This window comes from Catharus ustulatus, chromosome 1, assembly GCF_009819885.2.
Source record: "Catharus ustulatus isolate bCatUst1 chromosome 1, bCatUst1.pri.v2, whole genome shotgun sequence".
NCBI classification, from domain to species: domain Eukaryota; kingdom Metazoa; phylum Chordata; class Aves; order Passeriformes; family Turdidae; genus Catharus; species Catharus ustulatus.
The window spans coordinates 150,123,091-150,143,897 of record NC_046221.1 but is presented as its reverse complement, the minus strand read 5'-3'; the positions used below and the strand labels follow the sequence as shown (position 1 = coordinate 150,143,897).

The window sequence follows — 20,807 nt, the reverse complement described above, 5'->3', positions numbered from 1 at the left end:
ATGGACTCACACTGGAGAAGTTAATGAAGAACTGTCTCCCATGGGAGGAACCCCACACTGGAGCAGGGGAAGGACTCCTCCCCCTGAGCAGCAGCAAAAACAACCTGTGATGAGCTGTGTAACCCTAATTCCCTGTCTCCCTGTGCCACTGGAGGGGAGTAGGTAGAGCCTGGGGAGGAGGTGTGGGGGGCAGAAGGTGTTTTTAAGATTTATTTTACTTCTCAGTATCCTGTTCTGATTCTGTAAGTAATAAATTCAATCAATTTCCCAAAGTTGGAGCCTGTTTTGTCTGTGATGGTATTTAGTGAGTGATGGCTCGTGGTCCTTATGTCAACTTAGGAACCTGTTATATTTTCTGTCTCCTGTCCAGTGTCTAGTGGACAGGAGTGACAGAATAACTTTGATGGGTGCCTGGAATTCAGAGTCAACCCACTACAAGGTGGAAGAGGGACTGGCTGGTATCCACTCCTGGACTCTGCACAGTGAGCTGCATCTGGGAATTATCTGAGCTTCCCAAGACATTAAGGAGATGCAGAATAGGACAGACTGAGACCTGTTTACTCCAAAGGCAGCAATAGATTCAAGCAGCTTCACTCCTTTGAACTGTTTTTGGTTTGGTTTGGTTTGGTTTTTTTGGTTTTTTTTTTTTTAATTTTTTTTGTTTGGTTTTGGGTTTTTTTGTTGTTGTTTTTTTTTTTTTTTTAGTTGGGAAATACAGATTCACCGAACGAAGTATTCACAAGATCTGTTGCAAAGCCATTGCTCCCCAAACTTCCTTTTGCACACATTTTTAAATAATAATTTCTTTTTACATTATTTAATAACATTAATTTCAGCAATGCACAGTAATGATGTCAGTGAAATTCAGCTTTTTGAATTGTAGTTGGTATACAAGTATGTAACTTATGCAGCATGAAATAACAGTGTGATTCTAAAATGGCATTTCAAAAATCTTAAATATAAAACAAATTCCAGTGAATTTGCATGTACTTACTTTTCTTACAATAAGACATGAAAACAAAAGTTGAAGCTTCTTTAAGAAGAAAACTGAGTTTCATACAGATTTAATATGGCATAGTAGAAGCAAGTCCTTGCATTGAAAAATTTGAGTTGCAAATGCTCACAACAAATATAAGACGTAAGCAGAAGATTGTAAAAATGCAATAAAAAGACAAACATCTTGAAGTAGGTGAGGGAATGAAAGACCAAGGAGCTCCTATACCTCTTCAAGTTCCTGCTTCTATAACTTAAGGGGAACTGAGGGGACAGGGAGGCAAGTATTAGGCAGCAGAGAAGGTTCTGGATGTCTTGTTGATGAAAACATGGTCTGGCTCCTGTCCCACCCTGCCTCTCTCTGTTTAGTGAACAGAACCATACCTTGGTTCTGCCAGGTATGAGCAGGCCCAGGTGTGCAGAGCAGATGCCAGTTCTCCTCCAAGAGCAGTGTGGCTTAGGGGTGCACCTTTGCAGCCTTTGCAGGGATTTTCTCTGCTGTTGGGGGAATGGTTTCCCTGAGTCACGCGTGTTTGGGGCTCACAGAGGGCAGGGCTCTGCCACAGAGTGACCAGAGAACCAGAGTGAGTCACAGCCCTCTTGGGGAGCACAGGTCACACTTCTCTTGTGCCTTAGGGAGGTAGTTTGACAGCACTGAGCTCAGTCCATGACCCTGGCAGCAGCAAGCACAGATGGGGTTGGGTGCTGGGCAAAGGCTGAGCCCTGCACCAAGGGTAAGGAAGTGATGACACTTTTCCGTCCCTGTGCTGGCACTGGAGCTATGTCCACCCTGGACATTTGCAGCTCTGTGGGGCTTCCTGGGGAGGTGGAATTTTTTTTTCCCTAGTTCACAGTACAGATTTATTTGAATTGGGCTCTGGTTTAGGAAACTTGGGCCTTTTTTCTGTTACTGTATGTTGTAGGAAGGCAAAAGAACAGAACTTAAGAAGACAAAGGACTTAACATCTGCATGGGGGATAGAGCATAGATAAAAATATAGAATGGGCACATTACCAGTATTAAAAGTCACCTTCCACATCTCCTCAAGGAATTTGTGCTTTGCTCCTTGTGTTGTTATTGAGCTGCTCTCTGGCTGTAGAATCTCTGTGAAATGCAGAGACCATACTTAATTCATAGTGTTGTTGTGAGCTGCAGCTTGAGATCCTTGGATGAAAGGCACATAGCAGTTAATTATCATTATTGGTACAGACATGTTTTACTATATGAATATCAATAAGTCCTTTGAAGAAGTCATTGAGCCTGCCTGACTCAGTCTGATTTATATCAAGAACTTTTGTTAGCATTTGGATCTTTTTCCTGGTGGGCTGTGTTTATTATCTCCTTAGATTACTATATCAACAATCCAACATTAAAGTAAAGGAACTTGAAAGGGTGTGATTCAACTCGAGAAAAGAACAAAAGTGACGATAATCAGGGTGAAACTCTGGTTGACTCTCCCCTCAACCTTAAATCACCCTGTTGTGCTATCACAGTGTGCTTGGTCTGTAACAGCCTTGCCCACAAAAAGCTGTGAATTTAAAGTCATGGTGAAGATGTGTTTTTAAACTTAGCTTTCACCTGTTTTACTGTAATGGATCCAAATCCAGCTTTTGTGTGAAACTGGATGTCTCTTGTGTTCCTGTAACTGCTGATCTGCCTACAAAATCTGCTCCTTATTGGAAGGGATGATTAAGGAGGCAGCACTTGAGGTTTATCTACTGCTGCCTCTTTCAAGCTGAGAGAAGTTAGGTAATTTAGCTAAAAAGGCATTGGCTTCATCCCTTTCAGTACTCTGAGGCTAGGGGAAGGAAGAAGCTGGGGTGTGGGCAACAGGAGTGGAGTTGTGGGATGTGTCATGGGAAGGGGTCCCCTTCCTCCTCAGTACATTGCATGGCTGTGGGACCCTTCTCAATAGCCGGGGTCAGTGCATTCAGGGCTAGGGTTGAGGGACCTGTAACATTCCATTTTTTTCTCTCATAACAGTATTTTGGGGGCAAATCATTAACTGCTACAATTAAAAATTCACTGACTGATAGATTTAATAATTAATAGTTCTGGAATTTGTTGTCTGACAGTTCTCTGTCATCTGCCTCATCTGGGTTTTGGGCAGCTCTGCAATTGCTGGTGCATTTTAAACTGCAGTCATCTATCTTGATGAGGGGCAGTTTTCCAAACCTGTAGGTGCTGGAGCTCTGAAGCCTCTAGGCTGTGATGCCTTGAGATTTGATTGTGATTTTTAGATTTATTTTTCATTATGTGGAATAATTGTTTTCTGTCATTTGTGAAACTTCCCACCAGCCAAACAGCTTTAGTCTGGATCATACCAATTTTTCTCTTAGCCTCAGTTTCTTCTTATCTTTCTTGAAAAGCCACTGAGAATAGGCACTTCTGCAAGACTATCCCTGCCATAAAGATGAGCATTTTTGTCTTTTTTGAGACAAATCACCAAACTGGGGTAAACTTCATTACTTTTTTTTTTCCCCTCATGATTTAATTCTTATTCTGTTAAATCATGTTAACATAGGTTTCTAATGTCCTAAAGACTGCTGTAGTCTCTAGGCAATGGTTTGAGAACTGAATTACTGGAAGATGTGCCAGCATCTGGGCACACAGTGCAAACCCCTGAGTTTTCCTGCAGGGTGTTTGAGATACCAGTTTAGAACTGGATAGTTACAGCATGTCATGACTGATCTTCAATCTCTGCATGTCCTGGTGAATTTGGGACTAGGCATGTTTCATTTTCTTGGAAAAAAAAAAAAAAAAAAAAAAGACTCTTTTCTCCTGGCATAATGACATGGGGGTTTCTCCCTTCCCCATTCTTCTGGGCCATACAGGTGAGCTCCTGGTGTCTCCTTCCCATCTCCAGCATAAATCAGATAGGAATGGGTAAACCTTCTGCATGTAACTCAAAAGCAGTGTCTGTGCATGCATGCATACATGTGACTGTAAAAACTTTATGTGTATGTGTGTGTGTCTGTGTGTGAGCTGGGCTGAACATGACCTGACAACAATAATGTGAGTTGGGTGGTGAGGAAGGATGTGGGTGATGAGGAGGTGGCAGTAATCAAGGCTGGAAGAATGTTTTCGGCTGGATTTTTTGATTAACAAACTTTTAACCAAAGTCTTTATTTCCTGTGAAAATGCTTAAATAATGAAAAAAAACCCAAATATATTCTGGTGGGTTTTTGTGTTGCATTTTGGGGTTTTTTTCAGACATTGCTTCAGTTAGAGGAGTTTTGAAAAAAGTCAAAGAATTTTGATTTTTCCAGTCAGCTTCAGCTGTACAGGGTTGAGCTAAGAAGTGGAAAAAAGAGCAAAGGAACTGGAAATTAATCAGGTGAAGGAGAACAAAAAAAGGGCACTGCCCTGAGAAATGCATGGAGGGAAGAGAGGAGCACAAATTAAGAAAAAGTGATTAAAGAAGGAGCCAAACAGCAAGGCAGAGCAACAAACACAGAGAGTGAAGACTGCAGCAGACTTTACTTAACAAACACTTTTGTAAAAAGGAAAAAAAAACCAAAGCTCTGGAGAGATTGAGAAAGATAAATGCTCCAAGAAATGTGTCACAGAATTAAGGGAAAGGAAAAGCAGTGGGAGTGCTGCAGGGAAGAGGAGAACAAACAGTTAATCATGTTTTTATGTGCATCTGTATGTAAGTGCTGACATTCAAGCTGCTGCTAAATAATGTTGAAGACTAGTTTAAAAACCCCTGAGATCTCCCAAAAAAGAAAGTTGATGTGCAGGAGTTTCAGTTTCCTGCTGTGCTCCCAGTCCCCACAGTTTTTGTGTAATGGCTTGGAGAGTGACAACCTCGAGGCTTTTCCTGCCTGGCTGTTGTCCTGTGCTCAGTGCTGGACTTTCCCTCACCTACCAGCCCTTCTGCAAATTGGATTTCAGTCTCACAGCTCTGATCTGGCCTGATCTGCCATTAATTAAGGAGCAGAATTTTCAGCTGTGTATTTAGAGCTGCTCCTTCTTGCACCTCCTGTAGTCTCGGGTATGGCAGCAATGACATCCTCAGTGTGAGCCCTGCTGGTGGCTGCCATCAGAGGTGCCCCAGCTCAGTGTTGGTAGATGCTGAGGCTGATCCTTAGTGTTTAGATTGTGTGAATACTTTGCTATTTTAATACCCTCCAGTCACTTCTAGCTTGCTTTCTCTTGTGTTTCTGCTGATGGAAATTCCGTTTTACTGTAGTAAGAGTTTTGCTGAAGTTGCTACTTCTTCTCATCACTTACATACAGCTTTTCCATCAGTCTCTGTGTCTGTTCAGTGAGAAGATGGGTCTGCTGCCAGTTGTTAAAGTGTCAGGAGGTGACCCATGAACACTGTCCCCAGAGAAGCTGGCAGTATCTCTGGGAGACTGGCTCCCAGTAGTGCCTCTCCCCACAGCACTCAGAGCCCAGCAATTGATCCAGAAGGAATTTGTGGCTTTGTAGTCATGGTTGTCTGGCTTTGGTTTTGCTTCACTTGGCAAGTAAGTAGTGATCCCTGGGATTCTTGATCATGGAAGCCAAAAAGCAGATCTATAACATAGTGAGACATTGAGACACACCCTGCTAGGTAAGGTGTACCTGCTGTTTCTCTCTTCCAGCAAGACTTTGTTCTGTGACAATTGATCCACAAGACAGAGCTGATCTGTCAGCAGCCCTACTGATTTTTCCTGTTTCCATATCAGTTTTCACCCACTCTTGTGGATCACATCCTCTTCTCTCCCCTTGGTTCTACTACAGCACTTCCTAACAGTGGCATTCCTTCTCAGAAGATATCTAATTCATCTCCAAACCCATGATCTCTTACTTATGCAGCAGCATGAGACCCTGTAACCTCTGCTCAATTTGAAGGAGTCATTTACCACTATCAGCAGCTGCAGTTACATGCTCTGTGCCAAGCCCAGATGCAGTTCCAGCAGCAGAAGGTTTGCTTTGCTGCTGCTGCTTTGAATTTGGCTGTGGCTTTGCTTCAGGGAAAACAGCTGTTTAGGGAGCTGTGGTCAGTGTACTGCATATACCAATCATATCTTCTGTTCCTAAAATTTCAGTATCTTCTAAAGTTAAATTCCTGACATCTCAGTGAAATAATGCTGTTTGTGGTTTTTTTCTCAAATAATTGACACCAACTGCTCCTTGAAACAGCTCTTTTGCCATTGTTTTGTGCTGAATCCACAGTGAAGAAGGCTGAACTCTATATTCCTGGATTACCAATATTCAGTACAATTATAACCAGAATATAAAAGAAAAAATCAAGAGAGTAAAATATAAGAGATCTTTTGGGCACTGTGGTGTAGGAATCCTGCTCATTAATATCCATATACATTTAAAAACTATTCAGTCACTTTTGTGGTTGCTCTGGGTAGAGAAGGCAGTGTGTGATGTCTCTGCAGATTGGTCAGCATCTGCATGCAGTGGTGTGAGCAAGTCCATTGCAGAACCAAATCCTTTCTTTACTTGCGTGTGGCACAACTCCACTGATATCCCTTTTATTAAAGCCCAGCTGGTGGCAAATAGAAATGAAATCAACTGTGACAGCTCATTAGAGATATATACACCCTCTGGTTGGACATCAGTCTAGTCCAGCTCCCAGGAAAGTATCTTCATCATTTTTAGCAGTTTTTAGGCTGAAAGTCACCAAGTAACTGTTAATACAGCAAGCACCCTTCTGGCAGCGAGGGGACCAAGAGCTTTTCACATAGAAAAATTCCACTTGATTACCAAGTAGCACTTGCTTGGTAAAATTGCTTTCACCTCCATTTAGGTTCATCAAATGAAGATGTTTCTTCAGAGAGTATGCTGGGGAATTCATTGCAGGCCTAACAGTGTCTCTCTGGAATATTTTCCTTGCAGACTAAGCCCAAAGTTTCCATTGCTTAATCTTAATGCATTCTGTTCCTGTTTCATCTCCTGATGCTGAATGTAGAATTCAAAAGAACCTTTTAACAGTTTTTTAAAATGTATTTTATAACAAAACCTACAACTATTTAAATATAAATCAGGTTGTGTTCTTCTAAATCCCCCCTTTTCCTGGAAAGGCTCCTATGTTTGTACACTCAGAAAAATAGAATTACTTACTGTGGTTTCATGTGCAGACGGTGATGAAGGAAGCAGAGTGAACAGTTTGGCCTTTGATTCTTCTTTAAGTTTGCAAAGTCAGTGACAGACTATTTTGTTCCTCTATGCCAGTGCAAAATCAAAGTAGTGAGATGGACTTCAATAACTCTGGCTCCAGCTTATCATTAACTTCAAGGGATTTACTCCTTTCTTTAATCAGTCACTGAATACATAATCTGACCCAGGAAGAGTCATGAAGTGTAACTCAGTGCCTGATTTGGTCTTGAGCCAATGCTGGTGGCAGAAGTACTTTCAAGAGTTTTGATTAAAGGTATTTCTTAGATAATGAACACTCCTACAGAAAGAAGCTTTATCAAATGTGGAATGAGTATGGTCTACCAAACATTTGCTTTCAACTTCTGATCCTCTGTGAAGTAAAAAGTCTGATGAAGAGAGGGAGGGAGTTTTCCCTTACGTGCCAGGTTACAGCATTTGGAAGCGCTGGGTTTTGTGTCACCCCTGTGCTCTGCGAGTGGAGAAGGGGATGCTGGAAACACTCCTCAGCTCACTGAGGGTCTTTGAGAAGGAGAGAGAAAATTACTCTTTCATTATAAGGTTTGCCAAATGATCTCTGAGAAAATGTGATATCATTCATATGCATTGCCAAGCTGGAGAGATGCCGCACATCTTGGCAGTCATCTAGAGCTAACATATAATTCCTTTGGGTTGGTATGGGCTTTATCAGAAACAGCTCCATATGCAGTATTTACATAACTGTGGTGGAGTGTGAGAATAAACACAGCTGTGGCATTGCCCTAAATATTTCAGTTCAGTGGGGAATTAAGGGAACTTTATCACTGAACTGCAGATAAACAGAAGTCAGTAAGAGGTGGTCAGTTTAGCCAAGGAACAAATCAAAACTATAATGGTTAGGCTGCTGGAAACATTTAAGTGCCTTATTCTTGGAGTTTACTAAGGTCACTGGCATATTTTTCTTTTCAGAAAGTATGGAAATGCCATCAGTCAGCTGCTATACAGAAAGCATCATCCAATTGGACTGGTGAATCAAAGCAGCGTGGGCTGAAAGGCAGAAAAGGAAAGAGTTTATAGGGATGCAGCACTTTCTGTATCTGATTGCAGTCAGAGCCCGTGGGTTTCCAGGAAGATTTAAAGTTTCTTTTAGTATCTCCATCCCAACTGACTTTGGAGACAGGAGTCCTGGGTTTTTGGTGAAAATCCGCAAGCTCAGTTTCCTGTGGTTTTCTAGTCCAGATCTTACAGCAATTACCAGTAGCAGAATTCAGACAGTTGAGGATTTAGACTTTAGGGCGTGCAAATAAGTTGGCCTGCGTCACAGCTTGCTAAGGAATGATGCTTGCAGGTGTATTTCTGGGAGTGGACAAGTGCTGTGGATAAAAGCAATAATTTTCAACGCCGTCAAAGCAGCAGGTATTCCTGTTTTGAACTAAGTTTTGAGAAGTGTAGTGGTATTGTCCAGTCATCTTGTAACTCAGCTCATGGAACAAGGAAGACTTTCTGCAATTGTTAGTGCATCACCATCAAACTTTGGTGACAAGCATTCCCAAACTAGCTCTGTTGGAAGTCACTGAAGGATGAGTATTTTTGCAAACATGGCTCAGTATGTGTGTATGCATACTAGAATTTAGACTTTGATATCACATTTGCATATGCAGATATTAGAAAGAATATGCATGGTTTAGAACCCCTTAAACAGAGCTGTTAACTGTCTAAATGTTCATTATTTTAGGGGATAGGACTCTTGTTCAATACTTAAATAGTCACCATCAAGGAAAATACACTTTGATGAAGGTCCAAGTATTAAAATACCTGTTTGTATGTTAATCCACTTTTTTGAAGGAAGAATATACAAATTGGAGGTAAACAAGTTGCCATTTGGAGAGCTTTGGAAGCTCTTTCAGCTCTCAATAATTTATTTTCAAGTCAAAACCTGCTACAACTCTAACATAAAAAAATCACACAAGTTTGCTGCTGTTCCTTTGCAACTGAGAAAGCAGCACTCTCTTCTGAATCTTTAGAGTCTGTGTTCAGCACTTTGTTTACTGCATGATGTGCAGTGAGTTTGTAGGTGGAAGTCCCCATGTAGAAACCACAGGTTTTGTAAAGAGCATTGTTTCACACAATCTATATGGTATGTTAGCATTTTTCCAGTGCAGCACAACTGTTGTGTTGTCCAAATAATTTTTTTTAAAAGAGGTATTAAAATGGGATACAGAGGACTGAAAATTGTGATTGCTGCTTCTGGCCTGTTCCCTGCCTTGTCTGGGTTCTTCACTTTTCCACTTTTTTGTTGGTGAAATGAGGATGCTGTCACTGACCTCATTTGTGAAATGCTGTAAGATCTCCTGCCAAAAACTGTTCTGTAAGTAATAGGCAATATTTCACTGATTGCCCCAATGTATTTTGAAAATCTAAGCCTGTCTAGTTTGTTTTTGGTGGTGACTGCCTACAAGAACAGGCTCCAACTGCAGTTCAGAGTTACAGTGGGACTCAGCAGTGGGACAGCTGTGTTTGTGATGGAAAGACAGGCACAGCACAGTGTAAGAGTGTGATTTGGAATGTGCCTGTCTATAAATACAGTTTTCTAGTTCACAAGACTTCCATCATGTATCAAGGAATTTTGCTTTGGTACCTGAAACTGAAAATTTGGAGCTTCCTGGAGTGGCTAAATAAGAACATTAATTTTCAGATAGTGCTGAACTGCAGCAGCTTTACTGAGGAAACATGCATTACTGTGTTGGCTCAGTGCTTCCTGAAAAATCAAGCCACTTCTTAAGCTATCCAGTGATTTAAGACCCTGAACAGTTCAGCTGCTGAGTTTGGAAAATCATGACCTTTTCTATATTTAGAGCAGTGTCTACGTGGAAACCTCCCCTTCTCAAAATGGACAAACATGAAACCAGGGATCCTGCATCTCTGAGCCCCAGAGAGCTGTGCAGAGAGTCACCCTCTGTTCTGGATTCTGCTCTGGTTTAACCAAATAATTAAAACCTCTTAATTGTTAGTTAAGCTCCAAATTACTGGATTTTGTAGTTGCACAACAAATATTTGCATTACAGTACTGTTTTGAACTTCAACCTGAATAAATTCCCCTGAACTAATTAATTTTCTGCTGCAGAAAGGAGTCATTGTGTGTCCCAGAGACTGGGCAGCCATACACAGGACAGAAGTACATGCTTAGGCTCAGATCCCAGGTCAAATTTGAGAGGGTAGCATTCGAGGCTGTCACTGTACTTTTGTAATAAAAAAGCACAAATGTGATACAGAGTTGAGAGATGGGCAATGACCAGGGCTTTGTTTCATAATTGCCACATAAAGATGAAACAGGCTATTACTTTGTGGGTTATTTAACAGATGTTCAAGTAGAATGGCCCACAAAGCTATACAGAGCACACAAAGCCCCACTAATAACTAATAACTTCACTAAGAACAGAGCTGAAATAGCTGCAGCTGCCTGTCAAAGCACTTTTGTTGTTGTTAGCAAAGGTGTTGGCACAGGTCCCATTACCACAACGAACAGGATTCATTTTCCTGAAAATTGTTCAGTTGTACTTTTCAAACCACAGTGGAAACCCACAGGATGGTCCAGTAGGAACGGTTTTTTTTTTTTGAAACAAAACTCATTTCCTTCTACAGGAGTTTGAAAATCTGTAAAAGGTGTCTGCCAGCAGCAATCATGTGGTTGTTGTTAGCACTTTGTTGTTGCCACTGTTAGCAGGATCTAAATGGAGGATTGAGGATGCTGGAAAATCCCAGAGAAGGCCAGTTGTGCTAGACCTGTGTTAATTTGTAATGATATCACTGAAACCACAGAACAATCATAGGAAAATTCCTGTTTGGAATGAGGATGATTTTTATTTATCTCTGCATATATAAAATAAACACACTGAAAAACTCTGGTTGTACCATGATAACCAGCCAAGGAAGGCAGCAGCTTATCCCTGGCTTCTCCATTGCTGTCTTCCATGCAGTTTGCAGTCTGGCCAGTGTCCATGTCAGTGAATGTTCCTCTTGCCTTGAAACTCCTGTTGGTATCTGTATGTGGGATTGCATCAGCACTGGCAAATCCCCTTGTCAAGGATATTTGCATAATGCCAGTAGAGACCTGGCTTCAGTTAAGATGATCCCACTCTATTCAGGTGTTGTAAAGGTAAGTTTTTAGTGCTAGGTCCCAATATTAGTATCCTTTTTCACTCATTGCATTCACTAAACAAGGTAGTAAATTTAGTTGCCTATTAGTATATGAATGAACATAATGTTTTTCCCCCCATTTTTCTAGAATTATTGAAGTTCATTCACCTGATGCCAAGCACACCGTGGTGCTCAGGAGTAAGGATTCAGCCACAGCCCAGGCCTGGTTCAATGCCATCCACTCCAGTGTCAATGAGCTCATCCCCAGGGTGATTGCAGAGGTCAGAGACCAGCTGGGTAAAACAGGGATTGCTGGAAGTCGAGAGATTAGGCATCTAGGCTGGCTTGCAGAAAAGGTAATGAAAACATTCTTATTTTCATTTCTAAGCTCTCTGTCTCTTATTCTCTGTATCTGACGTAGAGAGACTAAATGAGATTCTGGGGTTTGATTTACCTTTCCTTGAAGATCTTTCTTTCTTAACATGCCAATTTTTGTGCTTTAAAAAACAAGCAGAAAACTGTAACATTCCCATAGTCTTTGCTTCTACACGCCAATTATCAAAGACTTTCCTGGGAGATAAAAAGTCTCATGTCAAGTTCAGGGATGGGACATGAGTCACAAAAACTGACACCAGCCCTTGAGTTCACCTGCTATTACAACTCTCATCATTTATAAGTGTTGGCACCTTCCTACTCCCAGCTTGGGAATTACCTACTTACTTGAGCTATGTGCCTGGCCTCTGGAGCTGGGCATGATCTGGAGCTCCCATAAAGGCTGGGAGCTGCTTCTTTAATTTGAAGTGAGCATCCTATCAAGCTGAGCTTGCAACTGCAACTCTTGCCCGTCTGTCAAAGTTTGAGTATTAAAATGTTTTATGCACAGAGAAAACCTGGTGTTCAGTTTGACAGTAGTTTGGGATCTGTTGACCTGTGAGAAGACAATCCATGAATGCATGGGGGTGGTATCAGTATTACAGGATCTGGTTTTAAATCAGTAGCCTCAGAATTCATTTTAGGCCCTGTACCAACTGATAAGTGTGGATTTGCTGTGGTAGCAGTTTTAGAATTGTGCCTAGAAGTAATTCCCATCCACCTACTGCCTGGGCAGCCATTCAGAGCATCTCTGCCCCTCCAACTGGGGTATGTGGAGAAATGGCCACTGTATAAACACTGCCCTTTCAACCTGTGCATCCAGCACAGATGTGGAAATCTGACTGTAACTGCCCTGAAAAAAACAATGCTGTATACTTTATCTCTTTTGGGGATTTTGTAGATGAAAATATGGAAGCCACAGGCACAGGTGCCATATTTCTATCTAGTCTCCATTAAGAAGGCACACCATTAATTTTTAGCAAAACTTGGGTCTCTCTACACCACTTGCAGTCACACAAAGATTGCAAAGCCTTTCAGGCAGATTTTTTATCTTTTCCTGTCCCTCCCTCCAAGCTCACAGAGTGGAGACAACAGCACAACTCTTCAGCTTAATGCTGTAGAAAATGTAAGTTGGGGGGATAATTTGGGATTAAAACACCAAAGGATTGGTAAGTAAATTTTAGCAGTATTAAACTATACAGCCATGAGATCTTTAATCTTGTTTTCCTTTTTGTATTTCTATAAACTTACATAAAGCTGAACATAAGGGGCTTTTCCTGTTGCAAAATGCTTTCCTCTGAAGGGGTAACTGCTCTGAGTCATCATAGAGATCTTGTAAGTATAATATTCACAGATCATCTTAAGTGGACACATGGCTTCTGGTTTATGAATTTCCTCTTCTTACAGTTAATACACAATATCCCATTCACATGCTTCTCTCATTCTCCTTTTTTTTTCTTTTTTTTTTTTCTTTTTCTTTTTCCCCTTATGGTCTGAAATCTTATTTTGTGTTACTCAATATGGACCATTTTGAGGTCTTTCTAAATTTAGTGGTGAAACTTATTTTGCCTTTCTTAGGGTCAGGCTGTGGCTCTGTGCATGTTCCAGTGTATTTATGGTGGCTGTTACCAAGAATTAGCCTTGAGAGACTTGCCTTGAGAGAGTGACATTGTTACTGGAAAGGCAACTTGTTTTTTTTTTTCATTAAAAACCATCCAGAATTGTGCAGTAGTACCAGAGTGATGTCAAAAGTTACCACCTTTTTCTCATGTTAGAGATCTGTTCAAAAGTAGAGAAAATCCCTTCAGGTGGCAAAAATGTGATTTCTTTCTGGACTGTGGGCTGCAAAGCCTGGATGAAAGAGTTAACCTGTATATAGTGTGTATACACCAGCTGTTTATGTACTGTGTCAGAGGAGGTGTTCAAGGCAGCTGAGGGAGGTGCTCACCACAGATGCTCCTTGTGAGAAACCTGGGTTTGTTAGGGGAGGAGATTAAATTCTGCAGTGATTTGTGGAAGTCACTGTGAATACCAGTGTGGTTGTTTGATTCTGCCTGGATGCCAGGTGCCTACCAAGGCCACTGTATCACTCCCCCTCTTCAGCTGGACAGGAGAGAGAAAACAAAAGGCTTATGAGATAAGGGAAAGGAAATACAATTCACCAATTACCATCATGGGCTAAACAGACTCGACTTGGGGAAAAATTAATTGAATTTATTACCAAACAAGCCAGTGTAGGGTAATGAGAAAATAAAACCAAGACTAAAGAAAAACCTTTCCCCTGCCCCTCCCTTCTCTTACTTGTGATGTTCTCTACCTTTCTCCCCTCCCTGTGGCACAAGGGATGGGGCTGTGGTCAGTTCCTCACACCTCATCTCTGCTGCTCCTTCCTCCTCAGGGGAGGACTCTACTGCTCCCTGTCCCAGGGTGGGGTCACTCCCACAGGACCAATCCTCCAGGAACTTCTCCAACATGAGTGCTTCCCACGGGCAGCAGTTCCTCACAAACAGCTCCAGTGTGGATCCCCAACAGCATCACAGGTCCTGCCTGCTCCAGGGTGGGCACCAGTCCTGCCAGGAGCCAGCTCCTGCATGGGCTTCCCACAGGGTCACAAAAGCGTCTCAGACTGTAACTGAGACAGCTTTTATGGCATCATATTATGTTACTTACATAGCATATCCTTAAAGTCAATTTTCAGTAAAATGGGAAGACTGTGAGCTGAATTCCTCTGCTTGTTTGGGGAATGCAAAATGTAATCCCATAGAAATTTCACTGTAATTTGCTGTGATTACTCTCTGCTTCAGTTAAGCTATTTCCTGGTTTGATTTTTTTTTTATATGACTCTGCTCTAAAATTAGCTCTAAACTTCAACCTACATGACACTACAAAAATAGATTCATTAGGGGAGCCTCCCTCAGGTGGGTGACATTAAAATAAATAGTAGGTTATCTAAGATACTCAGACATTGCATTCTAACAGGATTCTACCACCTTAACTGAACTTCCCTGTGAAGAAAGCTCTGAACTTGTGCTCTTCAACCTGAAACTTCCATCTTCTGAGTCCACCTTCAGGTTCCTGGTGGGTAGTGAGGGTGTCTGCTGGTAAATAAGAGCTCTGCATCACTTTAAGAAAGCAAATGTTCTCTGTGGCCTTCTTATAAGCAAGGAGAAAAACAGCCAGAAGCAATCATTAGAGATGCCATCTTCCCTCTTTTATTAAGGAAGTAGCCTTGTCCTGACCTTGGCCTTATGAGGAACGTTTCTGAAGTTGACCAAGCATTAGGGAGTTGTATTAGTCACCAGCATCCCAAAACTTCTCTGTAACTAAGAGAAATACCAAGTGCTGGTTTGTAATGAAGTGTGTGCACACCTCGTCACTTTGTGTTTCCTGTATTTCTTTTTTCACTTCAGCAAGACCTGAAGTTGAGCAAAGCGTGAGGGAATAGTTACATGTGTGTTTTAATATTTTCATCTTGTCTTTTTATAATGTTCCATATAAAGATACTTTTAGCAACCAATAAAAAAAAAAAAAGTTAATAATGTTATCTAAATTGAGGAGCTTTTCCAAATGTGTATTTTTTTTGCTCTTCCAGAAACACTTTCAATCCTTGTAGAAATGTCTTCTCCAGCTTCCCCCCGACCCCCTTTTAATATTTCTGCACATCTCATGATTTACAGAGGAGCTGGAACAGGCATGGCTGCTCTTCTCCTTCCACATCCCATCCACCACTGAACTGCTTCATGAGGAGCAAATTCTGCTCTGAGCTAAAACACTGAGGAAATGGTAGTTTATTTTATCACTGTAACGTCTGCTCCAACAGACCAAAATATTGTTGGCAAAAGCTTTATCTAAATTTTTTCTTCTTTAATGCAAACACAAAGGGGTGTTCTGGCAGAAGGGGTTTTGTGAAGGTAGCTTTTGCCAATTCAGCCACACAAGCAAAAGCATGGCTGGCTTCAGGGGCAGCTGAAACTGTAGCCAGGCGCCAGCATCAAGCTGGGTCAGTTAAGAAAAAAAAACCAAAACTAAATGAAACCCTGAGCTGTTGCATCTCTCTCTATCCTCCTGTGCCAGTGATGCTTTTCTTGTAGGCTCAGAAGAAAGAAAAAGCGCTGCTGCAGCCAGAGACTGTTCTCCTTTCCGGATGTCAAATGTCTTACAGGCAGTGGACTTCTGAAAATTATCTCAAAGCTCCTTTGAGAAACTTAAAAATAGGAATTGCTGCAAGTTGTCTTTTAGAATGTTAAATTTTGTAGCTGCAGAAAAAGTGACCTTGTGGGCTTTTCTCACTAGATCTTAAGGCCAGCACGTGGTTCCTGTTCATGTTCTCTGCCTGTGCAGGGCGAGGGTGTTGCTGCTCCCACCACTCTGGTGTGGGTTTCAGAGGGAAGGAAAGACCTGAGGGGAAATAACCAAAGCAGCCTGGTGAACCAGAGTTGTTTTTCAGCTCCTGACACTATCTCTGAAATGAAAAGTGTGTTAATATATTACAGGCTGTTCAGTCTCCTGAAACCTTAGATAACCATATCATTGTGTTAGTGCTGAAGTGCAAGGCATGTCACAGCAGAGTGATCTTCAGTATCGAGCTGTATATTGCAGTATTACATTTATCTCCTTGCTCTCACTCTAATTCAGAGGAGCTAGTGATAACAGGAAAATTGTGAGACATCCAAGCTGTCCAAACAAGATTTAGGCAAATGACACGGGAGTGTATTTGGGGTTATTTTTCTTCCCCAGTATGAAATGAAAATGTTAGCATTTCCTTAGGAAGCACGTTCACAGGTTAGCAAAATAAGTAGACAGCAACAGGGGCATGTTGTTATTCTCATCACAGACAAATGAGTTTTCAAAGAAGTGGAGATCCTTAGTTAAAAATTTTTATATAATTTCTAAATTGTAAAAGTGAGCTTAAAATGTCTTTGCACGAGAAAACCATAGCCCACCATGTAGTTAAAACATTTTGCCATTATTTAACATTTTGTGTCCGGTGTTATCTGATCTTATTTATTTATATCTGACTTTAAATAAAGCACAGCATCTGCTAGGCAGCATTTTAAAAAATGTGGCATGGCTGTGTCCATGGTTGCAGCAGCCACTGCTCCCCTTAGCACTCCCAGCTCTTTCATCATGGTGGTGGCAGTTCTGGTAGAAAAGTCATTACTTTTGGAGGGACACCATTAATTTTCTGCAGGTTTTGTGACAGAGGCAAATCCCAGTGTAAGCCAAGTAGTGAGAACCTGTGGCAAGGAGGGGATTGGGAATCTGCTGCTTCCTTAGGCAGTGTGTCACTGTTTCTCTGGGGTGGCTGCCTCATCAGTGCACAATCTGAACCAGCATCATTTTCAGGAATAAAATGCAGGTTGTACTAATCCCCAGGTCTCTCTTCTGTGCCTGGAAAGTACCTGTGCATATTTAGGCTGAGCCTACAGCAAGCTTTGGGTTGTACTGTATGTTAACCCAGTACAAATCAATATATGATTTAACCAGATAAATAAACTGCTAGAAAAATTGTTGTTTGCTTAAAAAACTATTACTGAAATGCCTAACTTATTTGCAAGGGATTTACAGATAAGTTTGGAACTATTGCCCACCTATAACATCCAGGAAGAAGAGCAAGGTAATTTTGTCCTGCTCTCCTGCTTTTTGTGGTTAAAGAAGGATGCAATTTCTCATATTGATAATACACATCTGGTCATAATCTTAAAATTGATCTGACCTTTTAGAGATTTCATATACCTCAAATGGAAAACTTTCTCTGTGTCCTAAATTAGAAACTGCTCTTTTAAATGCCAGTTAATGACTTGCTGTGGAGCACTTATATCCAAATGAAGAATTCTGTTTTTGCCCTGTGTCACTTAACCTTGCAGCTTATTAATTCCGGAACTTATTTGTTTGCTTTGTAAAACACCAGAACAGGGTTCTTAATTACATTAACAGTCTTCATTATCTGGGATAACGATCAGCCTGTTCTTAGGAAAGACGTAAACCTGAAATAGCATGAAGAGTAATTTCCTCTCCAAGCTTCAGTGAGGTTCCTCCACAGGCCATTTTTACCAGCAGTGACATCGTTCTCTCCTTGCTTTTGGTGTCTTCAGTAAATGGCTGTATTAAGGAAAACTCAGGCTGAAAACAGCCTTTACATTCACTGTACTGTTTTAAAGGCTTTGCCAGTCTTTATCTGTAACACACATGCTATTTCTCCCCATGCCAGTGAGAGACAGCAAATAATAAAATTAAGTAAAGTGCTCATTGCAAGAGGACTGGAAAGCGGAATAGGTATAAGTAAATAATGAAAAATTATAAGGAATGTGGTGGTAAATATATGAAGGACCTGAAATCGAAAGTCTGTATTTCTGCAGTACAGTTGGTTGTTGTAGTGAAGGAAAACCCCTCTATCAGATAATTATGGAGCACAGTTAAATAGCGAGTGAACATTGTTGTGCCTGTGGTAGCCTTCAGGTATTAAATTATTCTTGCAGAAGTTGAGCTGCAGCTCAGCTTGCAGTGTGAACTGGGCCCTGCACATCCCCTTGCCCTTCTCATGAGGGCTGCATTAGTTGTGGTCAGATCCCAGCAGAGGTAATCACATCCTTCCCACTCTCCCTCTGCCTCAGCTGTCCTGGCAGACGACTTAGCTTTCTCCATAAAATACAGCATGTGTCTATTGCTGTTCCTGTGAACCCCAGGAATGATGAGAAAGTTCCTTTTTATAATCATTCTTCTCCATAGAGTTTGATGGAACTCCTCCTTCCCTGTGCCAGGAGGAATTCTGAGCCCGAGCTGTGGCTGCTGTTCTGTCAGCTGTGCCTGCACAGGCTGGGACACCAGCCACAGGCAGGGGACACCAGCCACAGGCAGGGGACACCAGCCACAAGCAGAGGATACCAGCCACAGGCAGGGGACACCAGCCACAAGCAGAGGATACCAGCCACAGGCAGGGGACACCAGCCACAGGCAGGGGACACCAGCCACAGGCAGGATCCACATGGCTCTGCTGTGACAGGGAGCTTGCAGATGCTGGTCAGCACACCCAGGGTTGGGTTTGAGAGGGGAAATGCCGGTCTGTAGCATGAAAGGAGGGAGGGGATGCTGAAAGGAAACGGGGAGTTCAGTGCCTTCCTGAGGTGTGGGAGATGTTTGTTTCTCTTGGTTTCTCCAACAGAACAGGGTGGTAGCTGTGGGACCACATCCTAGTGTGGTCTGGAGCACATCCTGATGTGGTTCTGAGCACTGGCTACTTTGCACAGTGTGTCTGCCATGGCATGAATACTTAATTCTCTGTTCCAGATTACCCAAACTGGAATTGCTGTTCCGCTGGGTTGGATTTTGCTGGACGAGGAGCTTTCTAGATTTTGGTAGATGAGCTATTTACTTCCTAGATTTTGCTAAATTTTCAGGATGTTGGGCCTTTCTATCTTTTCCCTTGGCAGCTGCAGTTGATCTGTCCAAAGGGGTCCAGCTCTCCTCGTGCATGTGCTGGACATCTCACTTTTTGGGGCTGCACAGGTTTGAAAGCCTCTGTTTGAACATATTTGCAGTACAGTTCATTTGAAAAAAGTACCCAGCAAAGATACAGGTGTGATATGAAGGAAGGCATTGATCCCCCTCCTTCAGAAGCTGGGCAAAGGGTTCCTTTTTTCTCTCAGCCTCTGATAGAAAATATTGCAAGAAAGATAGTGAAGGAATTGGAGGCACTGATGCTGAAACATGATTTAAATGCAACATGAACCTGCTTTATAAAACACGTTGCATAGAGAGCAGAGACCTCTACTGAACCCATATCCTGTCAGTGGGGAGTGGAGGGTGGCCTTGCTAATTAGTTTGAACCCTTAAGTTCCTAAACACCTGATCTGCTTCTGCCTCAGTGTGTGTCTGCCTCCAGGGGTGCCAGCAGTGGTGGGTTAGGAAGGGGAAGCCCCTGTTCTTGCCCAGCTGTGGGATGCAAGGTGGGAGAATCCAGACCAGCACAATGGTTGAGGAAGGTGTGGAGCTCATCTTGGGCATTTGGAGATGCTGTGGAGCGGTTGTTCAGGGTGAGGCATCTGCCACTGAGGCAAGAGTTTGGGGCAAGCTCAGCTGAAGCAAAGAGCAAGGCACATGCACTCTGAGCAATAGGGAAGCTCTGAGCACTGATCCCACTGACCACAGTGACTCAGGCAGAGCTGGGGACACCCTTCAGCCCCTGGATCCCTCTTCACTTCCATGGGCCAAGCAGACTCATGCTGACATCCCCAGGGCTGATCCACCCTGAGTACACTGTGCAATGTGGGGTGCTGGCAAACACTGTTTTGCAAGAGCTGTGCCCTTGCACTCTGTCTGTTTGCTCATTTGTCTGCATTGTTCTGCTTGCAGACTGCATGTTAGAAGCTTGAAAAGAAAGGGATTGTCTGTCTTAGAGAATCCTGGATTTTTTGGGCATTAAATTCCCATCAAGCTGCATTTTCTCTCTTCGAAGTTACCTGGTTCTCATTTGCTGGTGTTGTCTCCTGAAGTTAAAAATCACCTTCAGGGGAATGGAGGGGCCCGTTAGGGGAGTGTTGACCTTCAGGCTTTGCCCAGTATGAATTCCTCTCACCCCAGTCATCGTTTCTTTGGTTTTTTTCTAGCATAACAATACTCCTATTTCAGCTTTTTGATTAATGGCATGAATAAATAGATCAGAAAGCAGCAGAACTGGCCATAAAAAAAAGCCTCTTTGCTCTGCAGCCCTTCTTCTCCCCCCAGGTCCCTTAGCTGATTCCCAGAGAAAACTTTTGGCAAAAGTAGAGCTATTCTTAGCAAAAATACCCTAATTTAGAGAGAAACATTTAGATTTTTTCCTCTCTTTTTGCATATTATTGCCCCATCATGCTCACCCACTCAGCTTGCAGTTAGAGGAGTGCTATCTCTACCCACCAGTGCTTTTAGGACAGATGAGCTGGTTAATGTTGGAGGGCTGTCGTGGAAGAGCAGAGTATCACCACTGCTACAAGCAGGAGAATGTATGCCTTGAAAGCTGTTTTGCCAAACAACTGTTAGCAGAGAAAAATAAACATATTTTCTAAATATATCTTAAGGAGAAGTTGTGTTCTCTGTTGGAAAGAGGAATTGACCTTTAGAAGAATAAGAGAGTTTTAAAAGAACAGTGAAGAGGGAAAAGTTATATGGGTTACAATTTTTGGTGTGGCAAGACATTCACTCAGTGCCCACTCTACAAATCCAGTTCAATTTTAATGCTCAACCTCTGT

The 20,807-nt window shown here is 42.2% G+C and overlaps 1 protein-coding gene across 2 annotated transcripts in view; it reads left to right on the top strand.

Annotated features, from left to right (window-relative positions):
* Window positions 1-20,807, top strand: part of SNTB1 (syntrophin beta 1) — a 110,282-nt gene that overhangs the window by 59,167 nt on the left and 30,308 nt on the right. The window contains exons 3-4 of one of the 2 annotated variants that reach the window (XM_033053641.1): window positions 11,357-11,564; window positions 12,838-12,915. In XM_033053641.1, coding sequence (XP_032909532.1) covers window positions 11,357-11,564; window positions 12,838-12,915 — 286 coding nt within the window. The remainder of the gene's footprint in view (window positions 1-11,356; window positions 11,565-12,837; window positions 12,916-20,807) is intronic. The other variant, XM_033053642.1, reaches the window with a different exon arrangement.